The 23,241-nt window shown below is 37.5% G+C and overlaps 2 protein-coding genes across 7 annotated transcripts in view; one reads left to right on the top strand and one right to left on the bottom strand.

Annotated features, from left to right (window-relative positions):
- The window catches only part of LOC113669383 (uncharacterized), a 35,740-nt gene extending 20,703 nt beyond the window's left edge, over positions 1-15,037 (bottom strand). Inside the window, exon 1 of one of the 6 annotated variants that reach the window (XM_089208017.1) lies at positions 14,906-15,037. In XM_089208017.1, coding sequence (XP_089064143.1) covers positions 14,906-14,947 — 42 coding nt within the window. In that variant the 5' untranslated portion in view covers positions 14,948-15,037. Of the gene's footprint in view, positions 1-803; positions 921-6,092; positions 6,251-9,368; positions 9,526-14,905 lie in introns of those variants that run through there. The other 5 variants (XM_089208014.1, XM_089208013.1, XM_089208012.1 and 2 more) reach the window with 5 other exon arrangements.
- The window catches only part of LOC113686529 (uncharacterized), a 39,140-nt gene continuing 28,798 nt past the window's right edge, over positions 12,900-23,241 (top strand). Inside the window, exon 1 of the mRNA XM_089208019.1 lies at positions 12,900-13,492. Coding sequence (XP_089064145.1) covers positions 13,469-13,492 — 24 coding nt within the window. The 5' untranslated portion in view covers positions 12,900-13,468. The remainder of the gene's footprint in view (positions 13,493-23,241) is intronic.

Here is a 23,241-nt window from a genome sequence, read left to right as displayed (position 1 = left end):
GCTGTAATCAAACCCCTAATCGTATATTATTAAAGTACCACTTTATACGATTCAGATAAACGCCAACAGCTTTGCGCCAAAGTGGAGTCAATATTTGTTCGTCTGGGAGGTCTGTGATGTAGTTTGCGTAAACAAAACACATAATTACATCACAAGAGTACTTGGAAATTTTCAGAGATGTGCTTTCGAAGCATATGTCTATCTGTAGTACAAAAAAACTCTATTTGGCCGACAACAACATGGAAAAATGACGCAAATTTCCAACAGAGGCCAACAATGATAGAATAAGCAAATGTCCACAGTCGACACGTTCCTACCGGAAAGCACTATGACGCCCTACTCAAGAGGAAATTGCATTAGCCAAGCATGTTAAAACTTTCTTCCCACGCATTCTTTTGTGGCCTAAATAGCTGTCAATTTGAGACTGATGTTAACTTCTAAGCAAAGAAACCATGTATTACCTCAAACGCTGGATTTTATGATTCTATAACGTTGACCATTTAGTTCCTTGCAGAGATTAACATCTTTTTTTTCCTTACGATTCCGATATTTTATCTTGCAAACAGGCAAAGAGAACATTCAGGCTTATCAGCTGAAGGATGTTATTTTGTCATAACATTAAATTATCTTGTCTAATTTAGGAAAGAAATATAAGGGATTTTTAGGGGAGAATTTTTCACTGAATCTTAGGAGTCAACTAGAACGGGTGGCGAAATGGCAGTGGTGCTATTGATACCCCACCAAAGAAAATGAACACGTTTTGCAAACATGAGTAGAAGAGATAGCAATTCAAAACATCATACCGATATTGCAGCTCTCACTAGCAAAATTGACCAAATCATGAGGAACGTATACATGTTAAGGGTCTCTGAGTTTTACGCATTATCAAATACAATGTGAAGCAGTCTCTCTGTTTACCTGTTCTTGTTGAATTTGAAACATGAGCAGACGCATGATGCAATGATCAATTAAATATGCTAAACGTGGCAAAACAACCATTCTGCCTCAGCCAATCAGGTACTAGATGGGGCAGTTTCTAGGGAAAACCCCGGCCCTTTTCTTTCTTTTTTTTCTTTTTAAGTATTCCGAGGTTTGTTTTCCCGACCACAATGAAAACATAAAGGCTCCTGTCAAAGGGTTATTATGAGACAGTGTCGACTGGAAAGTTCTAGAATGGATAAAGTTTCATGTGTAGTACTGATTGAACTTCCCAATTTTCCTAACTTTTTTCTTTCACATTTCTAATTTTCCTAACTTTTTTCTTTCACATTTCTGATTTTCTAATACATTGACATTGCAAAAACATAAAGATATATACTTGACGATTTTCAGTTTGGCTTGAGACAAAAATTGAACAAAACCGAGTGGTTCGATTAAAGGTCCAGACACACTGGACTGACAGAATTTGTTTGGCCCTGCCAAAAATCTCAACAAAATTTCAATTTTTAAAGCGTGGGCGCATTGAGACATAGCAAAATATTTGCTAACAACATGTGTCAATCACATGAGACAAGAGCGTCCGGACCCTAATTGAAGAAAGCTTTTATCCTTTTTGCAACTCGTTATTCAGCGCTAGAGTTTAATAATAATTTCAAATAAATGGCACGGCAGCGCCATTTATTTGAAATTTCTATTTCTTTTCCGAGCTCAAAACTTACCATCTCTCGTGTTTCTATCTACAAACATTACGCTCTACATTACACTCATTGCAGGACTCTTGTCTTACGAACTTCGTAATAGACCGGTGCAGCGGTAGAGCATCAGAGTGCTGAGGTTCGATTCCTCAAGGGTACTCAGAATTTTTTCTTTCTCCCACGCTAGTGACAAGACGGAAAACAACTCTCACTATTCTCAAATAGCGTTCAGAAAACATGTCTTAAGTATTTTTAATTTGGATCGTACCGATTGATGTTCTAATTGTTATCTGGATCATGACGGCACTTTGTTAATCAGAATATTGTAATTTGCCAAAACGGGCCTCCGAGGAAAAAGGTTGTCATTTTAACCCATGCACTTAACTGTGCTTTAGCCGTTGTTTATAAAACCCAACCAAAAGGTAACTAAAATTGTTCGCAGATATGCATGTCTTTCACACCAATTGGACCCTAAACCAACTTTCCAAAACCAATCAATAAGCAAATTACGCGTACGTCGATTGCGACCAGTCACGCAAATCCATTCCCGATTGAATCCACTGACTGCCTCAGCTTTTTTCTGTGTCGGGATTTCACAGAAGTATGTGAGGAATTGTAGCTATCTATTTTGTAAAGTTTCGTTTTGAAATGCTATCTTTAAAATGCAGTTTTGTGGTTGATCCGCAATTAAGGTAATGTGGCGAAACATAAACATCTCAAGAGAAAGTATCTACAGCGACTGAGAAAGTAATCACTGAAGCGAAAAATGTATGGATTATGTGAGCATTTACGAGCCATTTTTACCTTCTCTAAATCTAATGTTTGTCGATATCTTCAGGTTATCTTTCGATTCCCTTGGACTCATAATTTGATAGGATTGAAAATTGTATGTAATTTCATCAATTTAACCCAATAGCTGAGCAACTGGGTTAGAAATTCCTCTTAAATAAAATATATACAAAACACTTATCTGAAGGAAAATATATTAATTCCGTGAACAGACAGGAACTTAAGAAACTATTTTCCCTCGTGAAATGCACAAAGGAGCAAACAAGCAAACAAACAAGCCCATCAAAAACGGAAATGATATCACAGTACTCACTCTTTGTTATCAGACTTAGTTCACAAAAAAAGTCCAGAAATATCTGCGCAACGCGAATACGGAATAAAATTAACATAGGGACTCGATTAAAAAAGCTTCTAATGACATGTTTTGTCTGCGCCGCGTGATCTTGATATCGGCACCAGTATCGGAAAGTCATTAGGGAGTCTAAGAAACGATGACGGCGACGTTGTGGACAATGTCGGTTAAAAATGAACTCATATTTTACCCAGGAATCTCGCGATGCTCTTAGGGTATTTAGTTTGTTTCTCACTGTAAAAACTATCTCGAAACTGAATATGGTACACAACGTTGAAATAGAAACAGAAGTTTAAAATATCAGCCGTCGTCGTTCACGTTCACCAGACAACGTAAAGTTTGGTCATTTCAGGTTGATGTTTTGCAGAAGACGCGAAGAAATTTACAAATACTTAGAACGAATGTGTACAGCCATTGATCAGCTGCTTTTAAGCCTTTTGCTCAGTGACGTTCCCGTTGACCTCGCCGTCGTGGTTTTTTTAAATTCTCTGCTGGATACTTGTTTTATCAGTGATATTTGTTTTCAACAGCGATGCTCTTTCAAATTAAAACACCCCATCGATGAAAAACGGTATCAGTTAGTAAGTATTATGAACTACTGTCTAAATTTTAAGGAGTCTAATGTACTTACCGGTAAAATTTACCTTAAGCAATAATCAAGCGAACAAGTAGTTGGCCTTCATCACTCAACCATGCGCCGGAGACATAAACACCCACGATTATAGCCTACTCATACAATCCTATTTCTGGCGTGCAAGCCGTTATACGGTTGTTTTTTTCAGTTAACTCGGTCTTGTCTACGCTTTTTGAGGGCTGATTAATTTTATAATATGTTAGTATGCTTAGCAGAAGCGGTTATAGGCTTTCCCGATGAAATACCTTCTTTGCAAAACCTCTTGTAAACTTAAGGTGTCAATAACACTGTGTATTGCAATTTTCTTCGATTGTTTTGTCTACCGCTCGTAGAGATTCGCTTTGTGTCCAAGAAAACCATCTTTCTTCGGCTGAGACAATGCCGACCGAGATTGTTTGTTGCAAGAGTACTTTTAAAAAATGATAGTGACTTCTATTTAACCTTGAAGCTAATTGATTGTTATCAATTGCCCCTTTAGATGAAACACGTCCTCTCACCGACACTCATGGATAAATCAGTTTTCAGATGTTTCTATATATTTATTAATAAAAGAGAAACGATAGTCACCCATTTTTTAACTACTAAGGCACGCCGTGATTCTTGTCCGTGGTACTTGAACGAATCAAACTAACGAAGAATTAGCAGTTGGAAAAATCGACATTTTATCAACTTAAGTGAGACGCAAGTGGACGATTGTATTAGAAAGAAAAATCGATCTGACATACAAGGATAAACTAAAATACAAAACTATCCAAGTCTAGCTAGCTTTTACTATGACTGACTTGGAGAGGAATCAAACGGAAAGGGATCTTTTGTTAAGTATTTCCGTTCTTTCAAAATTGTATGATAGTAATGAGCCATAGAGCCCCTTATGCGAGAATCGAGCTTTCAACTCCTTCGTGTTAAGGTTCGGAAATGATCATGGGAAAGAAATCACTTGTCAATCAAGATAATTAATTTGAAATGATAAGATAATATTAATCATTTCAAATAAACGATGCATAAATTACCAAAATAAGCAGAGATTTGAGAATGCTCACAATAGCGATAGTCCCAAGTGGCAAAACCATTGATTGAAAAGATTATTGAATTGCATCCTCTGGCGCCACGTCACCTGCTGAAAATGAGCAGTTCTCGCTAAACAAAGCAATGGCGGTTTTTGAGAATGGCGTCTACCCAGGTGTCTAAACCTGGAACGTTTAACTGAAACATGCATCACTCATTTCTAAATATGCAACCATGAAACGTTGTGTGGGATGAATATGAGACTAAGTATACTCTTTTTAAATGCGATACCAAAGAAAGTGATAGGATAAACACCTGATAAATACTTAAGATGCCCACAGACCCATAGTGGCGGTCATCGTAAAGGTAAAACATTGTTAGTATGTCATACAATAAACTATGGAATCTCTCTATAGCCACTTTCTGATTGATGTTATAGATTTATATCTTATGTTTCCTCTTTAAGCAACCAATTATAATCCGATAGAGAGCCGTTTTGAGCCGATATAATTTTAGATTTGACAAAATATAAATACCGGCAACCCGTCCACTTTTGACATTAAGGGGTCACTCAAACATTATATGCATTCTTTCCTTGCATTCTCGTACACGTAAATGGTAGGACAAAAGACGGCTGATGCATGATAATGCGACGATCAAAAACCTTAGAAAATTGTTTCACTATTTGATAAGACCTCTTCTACCCTCAGACGCTTTTAAAACGTACATAAATCGTATCAGAAATGTACCAAATTGTTTGATTTTCTCGCGTGAGATGGACTTAAGACAAATTGTGCTGCAGTCATCAACTTTTTATCTTTTGTGTTTGAGTACTAGCGGCTGTATCGACTAACAACTCTAATTAGACACATGGACATGTATGCCGTCATCTTGACTAGGACTATAAAACAAAGTAAAGAATCTAGTTTTCTTCAACATCCAATGATTTCTTAGGTGATATATCCAAGAAGTCGTACTAAATGATTTGCTCTCTACCATCTTATTCGAAACACTTGAGCGAATATGTAAATACAGTTGGACTTTGAATTTACTACGACAGGCGATGATAAGCCTTCCTGTATAAGCATACTTTGAACGGAAAGATAATGGAAATAAAAAGTAGAGAATGGAGAGGTCTCTGACAAGCAAAGCCATATTTATATAAGGTTGATACGGATATGGTGGCTCCGGTTCCAATATCAATAACCAACCACTTCCTTTTCTTATGACAAAACAGTTACTTTTCCGCTATTTTTAGGATTGCTAGAAATGTTCGCTTATGGAAGGACAGCTAAGAACAACATTTTCGGTAAGGGGATAGGAAGGGCAGCTTAGCATTGAGAAGTTATAATTGTACATGTCATAAAACTGTGATGGCGACAAAGCTGCTCAAGAAAAAGTCTCTGCTAATGATCGTTTCTCGTCGACATGCTTGAAGAGCGCGTTCTTTTTAAAGAGTATTTGTATTGTTAACCGAGGAACACAGTTAATTTTTATGTATCGCCAAAATATAAATTTTAGAGAATCAAGGACTGTGTTACCAACATGTGTGAACAAGTAGTGAAGTGTCATACCTAAGGAACATCGTGATTCAACTTTATAGAATTAGAAAGCCAACATGCCTGTGACTGAATCTCAAGGAAATAACTGATGTTCAAATGCAACTGGATTTACTCACCGACAGTGGTGTGAATGTAGTTATGAATCGTATGAAGAAAATAACGCCACACTTCCCAATCATATCGATTTCTAACAATTGGATTAAATCCTTTACACTGATGACTTAACCACGACGAAGGTGAAAACTATTATCTATCCGTCAATTGCGTAACGACGATGTGTGGTCATCGGGAAAGTACGGCACAGTCCGTTGCACATGACTGTCAATTATAGTATATAAGTATAGTATATGTAATACCTAGTCAAGCATTTAATTTTCCATACTTGACTAAGTTTGGGAAAAAATATCCTGTTAGAAGAAAACATTTCATTTGCGCTAGGAATGATTCTCATTGGTAACATATTGATCGTTTACAAATTTCCTGTACCTGTAATATCATATGCAACCTTGAAATTGTGAAAAGGGACCGAGAGTACTAAGTAAACTTTGACTTGGAAAATTTCCACGTTTTATTCAATACGAATTGTGCCTCACAGAGTAATTGTTGGGAAATTCGACTTCGATGGACACACTCCGAATGTTTCAGGGACCAATAAAAACTCGATGGAACAAACAGGAAATTCAATTTCCTGTTTTTTTCTTATACTTTTTTCGTAAAATTTTCTAACCGGATGACTTAATAGGATCGTACGTTCCCGCTGAAAGAGGCAAGAGAGGAATCAGTCTTTATAAGAAGGAAAATACAATTAATCACATCCGTTTACCAAATGGTGATCTAGTATAATTCTAGCTTTGTCGAGACACCACAAGAATCAGTGTAATTTAGCCGAGAACAGTGCCAAGCTATAACAATACTTAAAAAGTGTTTAGTGCCCTCACAGCTTGATGAGATCTTTCTATAGACACCCGTATTAAAAGCCATTAAATTCTCACGTAGATACGAATCTAATTATTCACGATGAAAACCTCTCACAAAAGCTCTGTTATTCAGTGAAGCCGCTGAATCAAAGAAAAACGGTATAAGTGTGCACTCTGAATTAACTGTGTACATTTATAAGGTGTTAATGTTCCTACCGGTAACATTTATTTAATAAGAAGTAACAATAAACTGAGCAATCGTTTTGTTGTCATAACTTGTCAATGTTTGTTTAATGCCGCCGACCTTACCACCCACTCTTTATTGCTAATCTATATTTGAAAAAAACATATATGGCACAGCGGCGCCGTATGGCGTAAAAACCACCACCCATAAATGAAAAATAGTTTTGTAATAACATCGTCACCAACAATCTCGATTAACTTTCAGAATACGTTTCTTATGTATTTTTAATTACCCTCGGCAAATATTTCATTCTGAAACACTGCACTGCTAAGCTGTGAGCTTTTTATATAAACATTAATGCTGCTATAGAAGCCATTGAAGTGGAACCTAGCACACGATGAATGATGTCTTTGACTTTCTCCTGAGGTAGAACTCAGGCATTCTTGGGGCAATTATGAGGAATCTATGTGGATCAGATCGATTGATGTCCTATTTGTTATCGGGATCACGACAGCACTTTTTTAATTAAAATGCTGTAATTTACTTAAACGGCGCCTCCGAGGAAAAAGGGTTGCCATCTAAACACAGGCACTTAACTGTCCTTTTGCCATTGTTTATAAAACACTGCCAAACAGTGATTAATATTGTTCACAGATTTGCATATCTTTCATGCTAATTGAACTCTAATGAGCGAGGCCATTTCTCGCGCCATCTTAACCAGTCACTGATATGCTAATTAAACTGATTGCGACAAGACACGCAAGTCCATTCGCGATTGAATCTTGTCTTTTTATATGTCGGGTTTAACCGACGAGAGGAATTGTTGCTATTTTGTTCCGTTCTGTTTGTTTATAATTTCGGCGACAATAAGTTATACACTGTCTTTAAAATGCACAATTTTTGTCAGAGGGAACGATCCTCTATCGCTTGTGGTCTGTCGATCAACAATAAGGTAACGTAACGAAACGTAAACACCTTAAGAAAAGTATCTACAACAAATGAGTAGGTAATCACTGAAGTGAAGAAGGGTCCTCGATACTAAAAATAGTGTGGATTATGTAAGCATTTATGGGCTCTTTTTACCTTCTCTGAGTCCCATGTAAATCGATTTCATTAGGTTAACTTTCGATTCCTTTGCAATCATAATTTGAGAGAATTTTAAATTGCATTTGGTTATATCAATTTAACCAAATTACTGAGCAACTGGGTTAGACGGAAAATATCGACAAAACACTTTCCTCCGGGAAAAATATTGATCCCGAGAACAGACAGGAACTCAAGAAATCATTTGCCTTGTCAAATGCATAAAGGAGCAAACAAACAAACAGAGATGATCTAAACAAGGTAAATTTTAGCCGTAAAACGGGGAAAGCATTTAGCCGTTAGGCGTGACAAATTTTACCCGTTATTCTTAAAAAAAAAAAAGGTACAGAAAGAGGTTAATCGTTTGCTGTAAAATAACCAAAATTTTAACCGCAAGGCGTAAAGCCATCATCCCACTGCGGAGATCGTCATAAGAGTGAAGTCATGTCAACGATCATTAGGCACTTTGGCCATGTGCGAGGAATGAAAATAACGCGCAAACCGGCGAAATACCTGTGTAAGAATGCGCAAGCCTATCGTGGTTTTCAGCAAACTGCTTTGTAGTCTTTAACGCACATTTCCTTCTATTTGTGGCTTGATAAACAGAATGAGTAATTTAATTTCTGTTTGCACTGCGAGTCCGACCGATTCTATCGCCGCGGCGTCTAGATTTCCAGGTTCAAGATTGTGATTTTATTTGAAGCAAGGAAATTTTAGGCGCGCCGCTTGTGAATTCAAGCATAAAAAGATTCTCTCGCACATCTTTTTTAAAATTACGCCGAACGAAGAATTAAAAAAAATTAAGCGGTTTTTTAACTTTGCAAAACGAAGTTATTGGCTTATTTATTATTTTCTAGCTGAACAACCTTTAAACACGTCACTGTTTATGATCTTCAAACCCTTATCAATAGACTTTTGTGGTTTATGAAGGAATTTAGCGTGAATTGAAACCGCCTCTGATTGTTGTTTAATGCAGTTTACTGAGTTCTACTTTAATATAATCCTAAATTATCCCCCGTTTGTTTGTTCTTATCGGCAAAGTCGTTACGAAACACGCTCAGTTGCACGAGTTACTCGCGTTAAAGCAGGGAAAATGATAAAGTGGAAATTGTGCTGTAGTCATCAAGGTTTATGTTGCTGGAGTTAAATGCAACAACATCGACTTACCAGAAAATTAAAAGAATTCTAGTTTTTGGCCTTATACGTACCGTTATCTTAACGATAGTCACAAAGTAAAGAAGGCTTCTCAGCATCTTCTGACCGCTTAGTTATAAAGGAAGACTTAACTTCAGCGAAGAGCTTGCGATTACTGTTCACACGTGTGCTCAATTACATAAGTTGGGCGAGGCAAGACAACGGCAACCAATGGGAAGGCGCCACATCTTTAGAAACAGACGAGAACTGCTGCTCGCCGGTTTCTATGGAATAGCGTGACCGGGTGAAAGAAGGCAACTGTCTGTGCTGGCAGGGGAAGTTGTGCATGTAATACTTCCATTAGACTTCAAGTGAGAGATTTTAGGTAGTTTAACGTTTTGAAAGTAAACTAAAATATCTAGAAATACCTATAATGTTGTACATGCAAGAGCAAATATCAAAACAAGAATGCAAAACTGCGAAATAATTTCTGCCACGACAGGCGGAAACCTAAAACCTTGAAATTGATTTTTTATCACAGCATTAATTATTTTCCTAATAAACATATCGCAAACATAAATACCAATGCTTGCGTATTTCATTTATGTTTCCTCTAGGCAATACGCAGTTTGTGAGATTATTATTACTATTATCATTATTGTTAGAGAATATGTTTTTTCATCGTGTTCGATAACTTAATAGATGTTTTATTGTTTGTCTCCCAATATAGAGTCAGTCTATCAATACGAATTGATCGTGATCAACTGCTCCTCATCACCAAACAAGGACGGAATTTGCATCATAGCAATTTCCTGTTTATCAAATTGTCACAACTATTCAGGTGATAATGATAGAGCTTGGCTACCACAGAGTGCTTAACAAACGTCAAGTCCTTGGTCACGACCCTTTATTTTTTCCTTTGAAATAATACTTGTTTTTAAATTACATACGTGCCATGTAATCCCTCAAGGTGCTAAGTGCATAAGAAATTGGAAGAAAATAATCCGAAGAAGGCTTTTTTCGGCTGTAATCAAACCACCAATCGTGTATTATTAAAGTGAAATTTTACATGATAAACACAAACGGCTTGGCACCATAGTGGAGTCAATATTTGCCTGTCTTTTGTCTGGTTACCGGTTATTTACCGGTCTTTTGTGTAATCTAGAGTGAGCAAAACACATAATCACATCGCAAGAATACTTAGGGCATGTGCTTACGAAGCATATTTCTATCTGTGGCGCTAGAAAACTATATTAGCCTATAATAACACGGAAAACTAACGAAATTTACCTACAGACGCGAGCAAAGGTTAAATAAAAAAATGTCCGTAGTCGACACGTTTCTTCAGCGAGGCGCTCTGACGCCTTACTCGTAGTCTGCTAAGAACGAGGAAATCGCATCAGCCAGGCATGTTAAAACTTTAATTTCACGTATGTTTGAGTAGTTTAAACAGCGTTCTTTATTCAATTTGAGACTGATATTAAATCAGCGAAGAAATCCATTTATTACCTGAAACGCTGGAATTTACGATTCTATACCGCTGACCCCTAATTCTTCGCAGTGATTAACGACTGACGAGGTCACGGTCGCTTCATTGACCTAATACAAATATCACAAGCGGAAACCTCTTTTAAACAAAGACTAGAACAAACGACACTTACTTTGCTTTGAAATGCCGCCCTAACCTAAACATCTTGAATTGTGAAGAATATAACTCGAATCAAGAAGAGAAAGTGATGATGTTCTCTTCTGGGCGCAATCATTTGGTCCCTGTCACTTGCTGAAACCACAGATCTATTCTTGCTGTAACTTGCACTGATTCTGCAATACCCAGAATAACGAAAAATAGACAAAGGAGTTTGCCTTGTAAATTCCTGTTTGCTTGACTATGTCTCGAGAAATTCAAAGTGGTTCCTTTTTAACAAAAGAGAAGGGAAGTGTTTCGAATTCCTGTGACACACTCAGCTGCCCCTCGAGTGCCACTTTAAAATCTTTTTTTGTTCTTACCAGATTTGACTTCATCATGTGATCTATTACTGAACAGACGCATGGCAACATGGGAACATTCCTAAACGGCTGCATCATCGTGACCAAGAGATAATAATCTCTTGTCGTAACCTAACATTCGGCTTTGATATGAATTTTTTAATTATTAATTATTATTTTTTATTGATACATTGATTTGGAACTAATGAAAATTTAGTTATTACTTCATTCTTAGTTGAACTCTCTGAATACCCGGCTAGTCTTTGATCGTGATTAATAAAATCTTACCGTTTAGCGTGAATTTCAAGTCTCCAAGACAATTATTACGATACAGTTCATGCAACGGGCAAATAACTTTGTAGGTAGAGAACTTTTAAGGGGTTAAATTTTGATGTTCAGGTTGCACTTTTTCTTCGTTTGTCAATGTTATTAATTGATATCGCGACAAACAATCACACTGGTTCGATGTACATTATTTATTCTTCAAACTCACTAGCGACTGCGATCTCACAATAAATAACTTTATATCACCAATCATATTTCCGTACTTCCGTCACAAACTTGTCACCAAGCTCATTGTAACGCTCCGGTCACAAAAATTAACAGGAAGTTGGAAAAGATGGCCAGTATCTATGGAATGTCATTTTTCACTTATTATTATATCTGCATAAACCCAAGATAGAAACCCTATTTTGGAAACACTTTAAACTCGTCAGATCGAAGTAAGTTGGTAGCGTGTCGGCCGGGGAGGCGTTCGTGTGTACCCACATATTTTGATTTGAGTGCATGAATGCGAAGGACGCTATGGCCAACTATATCCCACGAAGTTAAGGTTGAGGGAATTAGGGAAGGTACGTTTTTTCTTGGGGGGGGGGGAGGGCTGGGGCCTCAGAGGGGAGGGTCATCAGTGAAAGTGAGCACCAAAGGGGGAGGGCCATTCCCTCTTTTTCAGCTATTCAAGGGGAGGGTCACACCTTTTCCAGAATTTTTAATGGAGATTTTTGTGATGTTATTTTCCATTTTTCTTTAACAGACTAAGTTTTTTCTTTTCAACTTGTTTCTTTTAATTCGGTAGTGAGGGGAGGGTCACACTTTTGTCAGTGGGGGGTCAGGAGTTTTTTAATCAAAACATGAGGGAGGGCCAACACTTTCTTTTGGAAAAAAATACCAAAATTCCCTAGCCCTCCCCCCCCCCCAAGAAAAAACGTACCTTCCCTTATTGAGGGGTGTCTTTTGTTGACACACCGAGGACAACTGGTAGTAGATCTTTTTCATTGCTTATCTATCAAATACTGTATGATGCTACTCTTATCGTATTTCCTGAAACAGAGAGCGACGGTTAGTTATCTTTTCCCGGTAATTAAGTCTGTTTTTCTCTTTAATGTTTATTCCTCAGACTGTGTTAGTTCAACAGATTGCCAGTTCAACATATTGCCGTCCGACAGAATTGTTTTTAGTTATCTAGTATCATTACGTTTGTTGTAAGTGATGTAATATTTCTATCAGACTTCAAGTGAGTGATTTTAGATTTGCCCTTGCATGTACGTCAAATCAAGGACATTTCGAGCCCGCTAACAACTATCAGTGGTATATCGTATTACACTCTGGAACAATAAAATATCAAGAGAATTCAATATGGCGGTGATCACAGCTCGATCTGCAAAGAAGCGTGTTTCGTACCATGACTTATACAATTTGAGCACCGCCGATCTTCTATTTGATGAAAAGAAAAAGAAAAGAAGACCTGCAAGTAAATCTTTGGGATTTTTCGAGGCAGAGCGATGACATGATGTCAGAATTTTGATTTGTTTTAATGAAATTTTCGCGCCAAGACTACTGAATTTGCATTGAACGCCTGGCATATTTTTATTCGCAAGAATATAAACAAATGTGGCCGTCGATTCGAAGATCAGCGTTGCCCGTGTTTAACTATTTCAGTCATAGTTTTCAACATGGCGTCTCGTCACTTACTCAACATGGAAAATAAGGGATATTCTGGCACGTTGCGAAGTTTTTTGATGGGAGGAAATGGCAATTTTACAGGATATTTGGACGCTTCGAACTCTGTAGCAGTCAATTCGATCGAGAGCAGTTGACTTAATTGATGCACTTTCCTGTAATAGGCGAGTATTTGTTATGGAGAACGACGGATTTTGAAGAACTGTATGGCGACCTAGGTCGATGAACAATGACAAAAGAACTGGCTCGGGAAGTAAGTGGTTTTTATTTTTTGAGTCCCTGTGAGGTTTGATGAATAGCAGAATCAGTACTGAATATGTCTCGATCGAGAGCGGACGGAACTATGAGCTCCTGATTGTTATATTTCAGAAATTTTACAAATTTCCATACAGTTTCTTACATTATTTGGACGCCATTATGGACGAAATGCGCAAGGGCGGCCAACCATCTTGTCCAATATTTCTGCCAATGTGAACGAGTCGAAAACCTTGCTTAAAGAGCAAATCAATACTTCGTAGCACTTGAGCCATAGCTTTTTCAATAAGTATTATTATAAGCCAGCGATTTCTGTTATTCTTTACCAACTAAATGCCTACAGGAAACCTTGTGACAATATAGCCGTTACAACTTGATAAAGCAATTGACTTCCTGTATTGCATCAGATTTTGCCAAGTTCGCAAAAAAAAAAATACTGACACGAATGAAAGTAAATAACAGTTTTCACGCGCGACTTAACCCCACTGGCAAGAACTGTGAAATGAGAACGGGGTAGAAAGTCTTTTAGATCCGTCATGTTGCAAGTAAATATGACGTTTTTCGCTTAGGATACAAATGTTTGATTTGCTGGATTGTCCGTTTAGCAGTAATGTGAAATATCTACCGTGTGACACGTGCCAATGTGAAAATTATGAACTACTAAATGCAAATCCATTCTAGTTAATGCGTTCCCCAAATAGGCGAACGCGAATACGGCACAGAGTGACGGAAAGCATTGAAAATCGGTGATTTTTAGGGAGTTACACGACTTATTTTGGGAAGTTAGATTGTGAAATTCTTATGGTATTTTTGAAATGATTACTTACGTTACTCTTCAAACAGCCAATTACTTATGAGATGATGCAAATTTTGCAAAATCCGGAAATATAGTATTGTTAAGAATTTAAACCATCTGAAATGCAAATAAAACTAAAATTTTAACTCTCTCAAATTGATATGAAAGAACTCGCTCATTTGTTATCTTGTATTTTTTTTGGTCATATCTCTAGATAGTAAAGTAATTTCTTGTAATCTATTGCTATTTGAGACCGCCTATAAAATATTAGAGGCTCACACGGTTCTGGGTAAAGAATTTGCAGACGTCAGCACATATGTGTTTGTTCGCTGCAGTCATAGATACAAAACTGAAATTAAGTCTAAGTACGATACTTTACCCCAGTTATCGTCGCTACGAGCCGCTTCACATCGTTTTTCGCTGCCGTTACCGGTTGTAAGCACAGTTCGGCAAAGCCGCGCCCGCAGAGGCCACGTGCAAAGCATTAACATCGAAATTTACTCTTCACACGACTGAAATGAAATTCTGGGTGAAATGACTCTCCCGCTCTAACGCTTAGAATATCATTAAGATAGGGCAATACTTGTAGATCAACATGTAAATGAAATGACTCACCGTTGCTCTCACTGTTAGGAGAAGAAACATAATGAGAAGCATCGTTTCAGAGTATGATAAATACGAAGACTTATTAAGTGTTATTCTATTTCTAAGAGTCACGAACGTACAGAGGTGTGTCACTCCTTGACCCCAAGTAGAGAGATTTTAATTCTTTGTCCAACTTCTTCAATCGATTTGCATGTACTGTATCATGCAAATGACTCTATTTACAGCGTCGCGACTTTTCATTGGTCTGCAAGACAAATCTTGCCGAACGCTAAATTCCTAAAAATCACTGTGTTTTAAATTCTTGAACGCTATTTACGCGAGCTCCTCATTACATACAACCAATTTGTTTAATAAAAAAAGAAGACGTTATCATCTCTCATATAACATTTCAAAGTAGACTATAATCATTCAGTAGTCTAATTGACAGGGTGACATGCCTTAACCTATACAGTCCACTGTTACATTTAATTTACATTGGTGCTTATTAAGTATTTTATTGTTTCTTCACTAAACCAATCTTTGTTTAACTTCGTCAACGAAAACCCAGTTTTGAAAGAGGACAAAATTGAAGAAAAAAGTAAAAAAAAAAAAAAAAAGGAAAACCTTCAGACTCTCCCGGAAAGTCGTAACAAATATCCGGCGCTTGCTCTTGTAAAAGCCTTTGTTTAACCTACATCGAGGGGAGGTCAGACTAATTTATGGGTGAACTTAATCAAAACTTATATTTGTAGAAAACATCAAGAAGGGAACATTTTTCCCGTGTTGAAATACGTTTTTTTCTAACGAATACAGTGGTCTAGCTCACTTATTTTTTGGGTAATAGATATAGATAGATATCTTTCTTTAACTGAGATTCCAGTCAATAGCGATTAGTTTTGGCCATATTTACAATGAGATCGGTTCAACGATTACGTCACCAACGGTGTGCGCGCAAACATTAACGAATATTAAGATTTTTTTTCCGTATTTTAAGTAACAAATAATACATGATCTTTTACTTGTCTTTTGAGCGGTAATTTCATTTTAAATATTATTACGTCACCAACGGTGTGCGCGCAAACATTAACGAATATTAAGATTTTTTTCCGTATTTTAAGTAACAAATAATACATGATCTTTTACTTGTCTTTTGAGCGGTAATTTCATTTTAAATATTATAAGAAGTTCGGCCAAATATTGTTAAAAGATTAAATGAATTTTAACTGAGAAAGCTGTTTAAAAGAACTGGGGAACCCTAGACACAAATGAACGCGTGACTTAAGTATTATTTTGGTGAGCTTCAAGGTATTGTGGGATGCAACTCTTAAAAATGTAGACGCTATCCGTAACGTAGAAATCGGGCACCTAGGGTTTGAAAAGTAAGGCTGTGCCGGTAATAACCATTAAATTAACAAGACTTTTGCACATCTTGTTTGCTTCTTATTAATTAATTGCCAACGTGGCCATAGAGCCCCTGATATGTGACTCGAACTTTGAACGCCTTCGTGCTGAAGTTCGGAAATGATCATGGGAAAGAAATAACTTGACACAAATTCATAATGTCAAATAAAGATGCAAAAGTTACCAAACGGAGCAGAGATTTTGAAAACGCTCACAAAATACCGATAGTTCCAAGTAGTGAAGACCATTGATTGAAAAGATTATCTAATTACATCCTCTGGCGTCACGGCACCACCTGCTGAAAATGAGCAGTTCTTGCAGAAAAACTGCAATGGCAGATTTTTAGAATAGCGTCTACCCTATCACGCGACCGTTCAAATTAAACATTCATCACCCATTTCTCAATTTGCAACCATGGAACGTTGTATGGGATGATTATGTGACCGAGTATACACTTCTTAAATGCAATACCGAAGAACATACTAGGATAAACACCTAAAATATATTACTTGTAAATACTTAGGATGCTAAGATGCCCACAGACCCATAGTTTCAATGAAACTGCGTCATGATATTACAGCCGATTGTTACGCAAAATAACTCGCAACCATCTAGCGCAGGAAAAGACAAAATCAGTTTGAATGTTGGTTACTTACTGCGGATGCTAAAGTTGAAAGAAAAGCAAAACACGTAATTCCTAACATCCTGCTCTTCTACGAGTTGAGACGATTTTCAAGTTTCAGAAAAACACGACAAGTTGCCGGTGGATAGAGTGATGTCTATCGCACACGAGATAATACGAAAAAAACCGGTTGTTTCAAGGCTCTTGTTTTTAGATAAAAGGGTCCGGTATCGACTTGCATGTTTGGATACGCGACTTCCCCTCAATATTCGTATCGGGCAGAATGTGTGGGGTACATTAATTATTCATGACCGATAGAGCGGCAAATTTTCCCCTTTCAGACCGAGAAAGAGGCAAACGAATCACTTTTTGTACGTATTTATCAGAGGAGATTTTTATATAACTTTTAACAGTTTTCGAGGGTAGATTGGTGCAAGACCATGTGAAGGTTTGCTTGGTCACAATGATTTCTCTATATCGAAGCTGCTTTGTGTCAAACGTTATAAGCAGCTGGGTCAGGTCAAACATTTCCTGTCAATTGAAAGGCACTAAAATTAATCCGTGATAACAGGTCATTAGTCTTGCTAACAAGTCTCGTTGTAAACCTCTTAAAACTCAGTGAAATGATGTTTTAACAACTTGGCGTCATGATATATCTTATATCGGATCATAGCATTAATTAAAGAGGTTTTATGAACACGTGTTGCGGTCCATGACTGACCTTCAACTTACTACTAAATACTACCGACTACTGCGTAGTATTTATAAACAAATCTCATGAAAATAGCGCCCTTTTCTCGTTGTTTGTGGCGGTCATCGTAAAGATAAAACCATTTTTTTTTTAAAATTAGGGTTCGCTCAAACATTACAGGCCTAGTTTCGTAGAATTTTTGTACACGTAAATGGTAGGACAAAACACGGCTGACGCATGATAAATCAGCAGTCAAAAACCTTACAAAATTGTTTCCCTATTTTATAAGACCTCCTATACCTTTAGAAATTTTTTAAACGTACATAATTCGTATTAGAAATGTACCAAATCGGTTGGGTACCTCGCGAGAGAGAAGGACTTCAGATAAATTGTGCTGCAGTCAGCATTTTTTTTTATCATTTATGTTAGGGTACGGCTGTGTCGACTAACAACTCTGATTAGACACGTAGAGATTTATACCGTTATCTTGACGGTGACCATAAAACAAATTAAAGAATCTAGTTTTCTCCAACATCTAATGATATCCTAGGTGATATATCCAAGAGAAGTCGTACTTAATGATTTGCTCTCGACTATCATATTCGAAACACATGAGGGCATATGCAAATATGGATTTACTTACCGATAGTGCTGTGAATGTAGTTATGAATCGTATGAAGAAAATAACGCCACGCTTTTCAAACATTTCTGCCATTTGAATTAAATTGCTTTAACACAGCTAACTTAACCACGACGGAGAGGAAAACTATTATCTATCCGTCAATTGCGCAACGTCGATGTCTCCGGGAAAGTGCGGCACAGTCCGTTGCACGTGACTGTCAAGTATAGTATATAAGTATAGTAGTATAGTATTTGCCATACTTGACTAAGTTTGGAAAAAAAATATCCTGTAACATTTCACGTGCGCTAGGAATGATTCTTTTATTGGGTATCTATTGATCGTTAACAAATTTCCTGTACCTTATAACATATGCAACATTGAGATTGTAAAGAGAGTTTAAAAGTGAAAGTGAAATGTGATCATCGCAGTAAATTTTCCAATTTAAGCAATTGGAAAGAAGAAGCCTGAAAAAAATCAGGGCTTCAACGGGATTCGAACCCGTGACCTCCGCGATACCGGTGCGATGCTCTACCAACTGAGCTATGAAGCCACACATTGGGAGCGAGGTCAATTTATTGAGTTCATATCTTCCCGTGCAGTGAAATGATGTGAAGTTTTTATATGAAATAATTCATATTTGTACTGCGATTGTAGATGAAAGTGAAATGTGATCATCGCAGTAAATTTTCCAATTTAAGCAATTGGAAAGAAGAAGCCTTCTGATCACATTTCACTTTCATCTACAACCGCAGTACAAATATGAATTATTTCATATAAAAACTTCACAAAGAGAGTTTAGTAAGTAAACATAGACATTGTCTGCGTTTTATTCGATCCAACTTGTACCTCACAGAGTAATTGTTTTGGAAATTCGACTTCGATGGACACACTCCGAATGTTTCAGGGACCGATAAGAATTCGATGAAACAAACAGGAAATTTAATTTATAATTAATATATTAAAATTATAATTTTCTCATCAAATTTTCTTACCGAATGACTCAATAGAATCGTACGTTCCCACTTAAAGGGGAGAGAGCGAAATCAATCTTTATGAGAAGGAAAATACAACTCATTACGTCCGTTTACCGAATGGTGATCGAGAATAATTCTAGCTTTGTCGAAGCATCACAAGAATCAATGTAATTTAACTGTGAACACTGCTAAGCTATATGAAAATACTCATAAAATGTTTAGTGCCCTCACAGCTTGATGAGATGTTTACATAGACACCCGTATCAAAAGCCATTTAATTCCCAGTGGATACGGGTCTTGTCACTCACGATGAAACCTCTCACAACAACTCTGTTATTCAGTGAAGCCGCCGAATCACAGAAAAACGGTATCAGTGTGCACTCTGAATTAACAGTGTCCATTTCTAATGCGTTAATGTTCCTACCGGTAACATTTATCCAATAAGTAACAATAAACTGAGCAATCGTTTTGTTGTCATAAGTTATCAATGTTTGTACGTTGGTGTCGGTGATCTTAGATCACCCACTCCTAACTGCAAATCTACATTTGTGTTTGTACCTTTTTTAACTGAGCATTATGAGCAACATTGAAGAAAAAGTTCCGATGACAGACTTGATTATTACTTACCGTCGCTCTCAGTATCTGGAAATACGCGAAGAGTAGCATCATACAGTATTTGATAGATTTTAAGCGATAATTAAGATCTCTAACTATCTCTATTAGTCCATTTACGAACAAAATCGACTTCTAGTTGCCGAAAGACTGTCCGCAGTGCGTCAACAAAAGACACACTTCAATAATTCTCTCAGGGATTCCCCTCATATCACAGGAGATACTGATTGGTAGATTAGAGAAGGCAAAGTTCAACCTTAACTTCGTGTGATATATGGGTCATTCTGTCCTTAGCATTCATAAACTCAAAATATGTGTACATGAACGCCTCTCCGATGCCCTATCAACTTATTTCGATCTGACGAGTTTGAAGTGTTTCCAAAATAGGGTTTCTATCTTGGTGTAATGAAGGCAAAATGATTAGTTAAACATGACATTCCATAGATTTGTCAAGTAAGCAACTCGCCATCTTTTCCAACTTCCTGTTGAGTTTCGTAACTGGAGTGTTACAACTGATGAGCTTGTTGACAGGTTCGTGAGGGAAGTACGGAAAGATATTGTGAGATTGCAGTCGCCAGTGAGTTTGAAGAATAAATAATGTCCGTCGAGATTTTAGTTCACCGCCTGTCTCAGCATGAATTATTTTCCCAGTTTTGTCTCTTTGTTTTGATATTTTCCCCTGCATGTACATCATTCTGGATATTTTTCTGTGTATTTTAGTTTACTGTCAAAACGATAAACTAAAATCACTCACTTGAAGTCTAATAGGAATATTATGAGCACAACCCTTCCTGCCAGCACATAGACAGTTGCCTTCTTTCACCCGGTCACGCTAGTCCGTATTTACCGGCGAGTAGCAGTTATCGTCTCTGTCCAAGAATGTGGCGCCTTCCCATTGATTGCCGTTATCTTGCCTCGCCCAACCTATGTATTTGAGCACACGTACGCGTGTGAACAATAATTGCAAGCTGTCCGCTGTAGTTCAGTCTTCCTATATAAATAAGCGATCAGAAGATGCTGAGAAACCTTTACTTTGTGACTATCGTTAAGATAAAGGTACGTATAAGTTCAAAAACTAGCATTCTTTCAATTTGCTGGTAAGTCGATGTGGTTGCGTTAACTCCAGCAACATAAAACTTGATGATTACAGTACAATTTCCACTATGTCATTTCCGCTGCTTTATCGCGACCAATTCATGCAACTGAGCGTGTTTCGTAACGACTTTGTCGTTAAGAACCGATCGCCGCAGCGTCCAGATTTCCAGGTTTGAAATTGTAGGCGCGCCGCTTATGAATTCAGGCTTAAAAAAAAATCAGTAAACTACATTGAACAACAGTCAAAGGTGGTTTCAATTCAAGCCAAACTCCTTCATAAGCCATAAAGGTCTGCTAAAAAGGGTTTGAGAATCATCAACAGTGACGTGTTTAAAGTTAGGTCAGCTAGAAATTAATAATACTATAGCCAATAACATCGTTTTGAAAAGTTAAAATGAGCTGCTTAATTTTTCATTCTTCGTTTGGCGTAATCCTGAAAAAGCATGTGCAAGCGAAAATATTTATGCCTGAATTCACAAGCGGTGCGCTTACAATTTCCTTGCTTCAAATAAATTATTGACATTAGAACAGTCGTCTTTTAAACCTCATCTTATTGCAATCCTGGACGTTGCGGCGATCGAATTGGTCGGACTCGCAGCGCATCCAGAAATTAAAATACTCAGTCGGTTTATCCGGCCACAAATAGAAGGAAATGTGCTTTTCAAAAGAAAAGCCTGTGCATTACTGCGAATAAAAACTATAAAGCAGTGTGCAAAAAACCACGATGGGCTTTCACATTATTGAAAACTAGAGTTGCACGGGTACTTCGCCGGTCTGCATGTCATTTTCATTCCTTGCACATGGCCCGATAAATTCTAAGAGTATTCTTGTAAAGTGATTGTGTGTTTTGCTGACGCGAAACTACAACAAAGACCGCCCAGACGGGCAAATATTGACTCCACTATGGTGTCAAGCTGTTTGTGTCTATCTTTAATTGACTAACACAAATGACATGTGGTTTGATTACAGCCGTAAAAAGCCTTCGTCGAATTATTTTATTCCAACTTCTCGTGCACTTAGCACCTCAAGGGATTACATGACTTGGATGTTATTTTAAAACAAATATTATCTCACAGGAAAAAAGACAGGGTCGTGACTTGGGACTTGACGCTTGTTTACTGCTCTGTGGTGGTCAAGCTCTAACATTACCATCTGAATAGAAGTGATAACTTGATTAGATAAATGCCCCAGACTGTGTCAGTTCAACAGATTAATTGCAGCTGTAGTCCGAAAAATTTGTTTTAAGTTATCTGATACCGTTTGCTTGTTATAAGTTGCTGGCGGCTCTTTACTGGGATACCTGTGGTAGCCCAGTATTAAAATGCCTTTGTTACTGGGATACCTGTGGTAGCCCAGTCATAAAATGCCTTTGTTTTTTTGTCGTTTTTTTTTTTACTGGGATACCTGTGGTAGCCCAGTCATAAAATGCCTTTGTTTTTTTGTCTTTTTACTGGGATACCTGTGGTAGCCCAGTCATAAAATGCCTTTGTTTTTACTGGGATACCTGTGGTAGCCCAGTCATAAAATGCCTTTGTTTTTTTGTCTTTTTTACTGGGATACCTGTGGTAGCCCAGTCATAAAATGCCTTTGTTTTTTTGTCGTCTTTTTTTTTTTTTTTTTTGTTTTTTTCCTCCGCCACAAAATGGAAAAATTGCGCAATAGTACCCAGAAGTCATTGGACCCTCAACACCATGACAACTAACTGTGATCCAATGAGGGTGAAGATGTTCACATGCTGATCACGTGTTATCTTGATGATGATTGACGTTGTCATGCACGGACAGGTCCGGGTCACATGACGAGCACGAGATTTTCTTTTGTCGGTCGTTTTGTATTTCAACGTGTTTGGATTACGATCACCTGAAGCGTCATAGCGCAAACGCTCGAAATACTTACAGACGCATACACAAGTCGTATTGTTCGCGGCCAGTCCACACTAAAAGATGTTATTGAGCAGTAATTTTGGACCGGATTGAGTCGCGAACTGTGTATCCGTTGTAGTTTCTGGTGATTTCTGCCGTTTTAAGCTTGCTTTACCATCACTGTTATTCACATCATCTACTTTTATTGCGTTGGTAAAATCACACAAACCAACTCGCGCACAAAATAAGAAGAGTATATTGAAGGCTTGAAATTATATTACGATCGATTTTCATCAAGAAATGGGCCAGGAATTTTCCACAATAGTGCAAATAATCGTGAAGGCTGATCGAGGAAAAGCGATTGCGTGACGCTCGGTAAGCTGTAAGATGACATGTTATTATTTACCAGACGTAAAAACTCTTCAGATTCTCAGTCTGCATTTTGTACCCACTCTGCAGTCTCCAGTCTATATTTTGTATCCGGTCT

This window comes from Pocillopora damicornis, chromosome 5 (assembly GCF_964200805.1).
Source record: "Pocillopora damicornis chromosome 5, jaPocDami1.2, whole genome shotgun sequence".
Classification (NCBI taxonomy): Eukaryota; Metazoa; Cnidaria; class Anthozoa; order Scleractinia; family Pocilloporidae; genus Pocillopora; species Pocillopora damicornis.
Note: the sequence above shows the minus strand (reverse complement) of the source record. Positions and strands in the feature narration are given on the sequence as shown.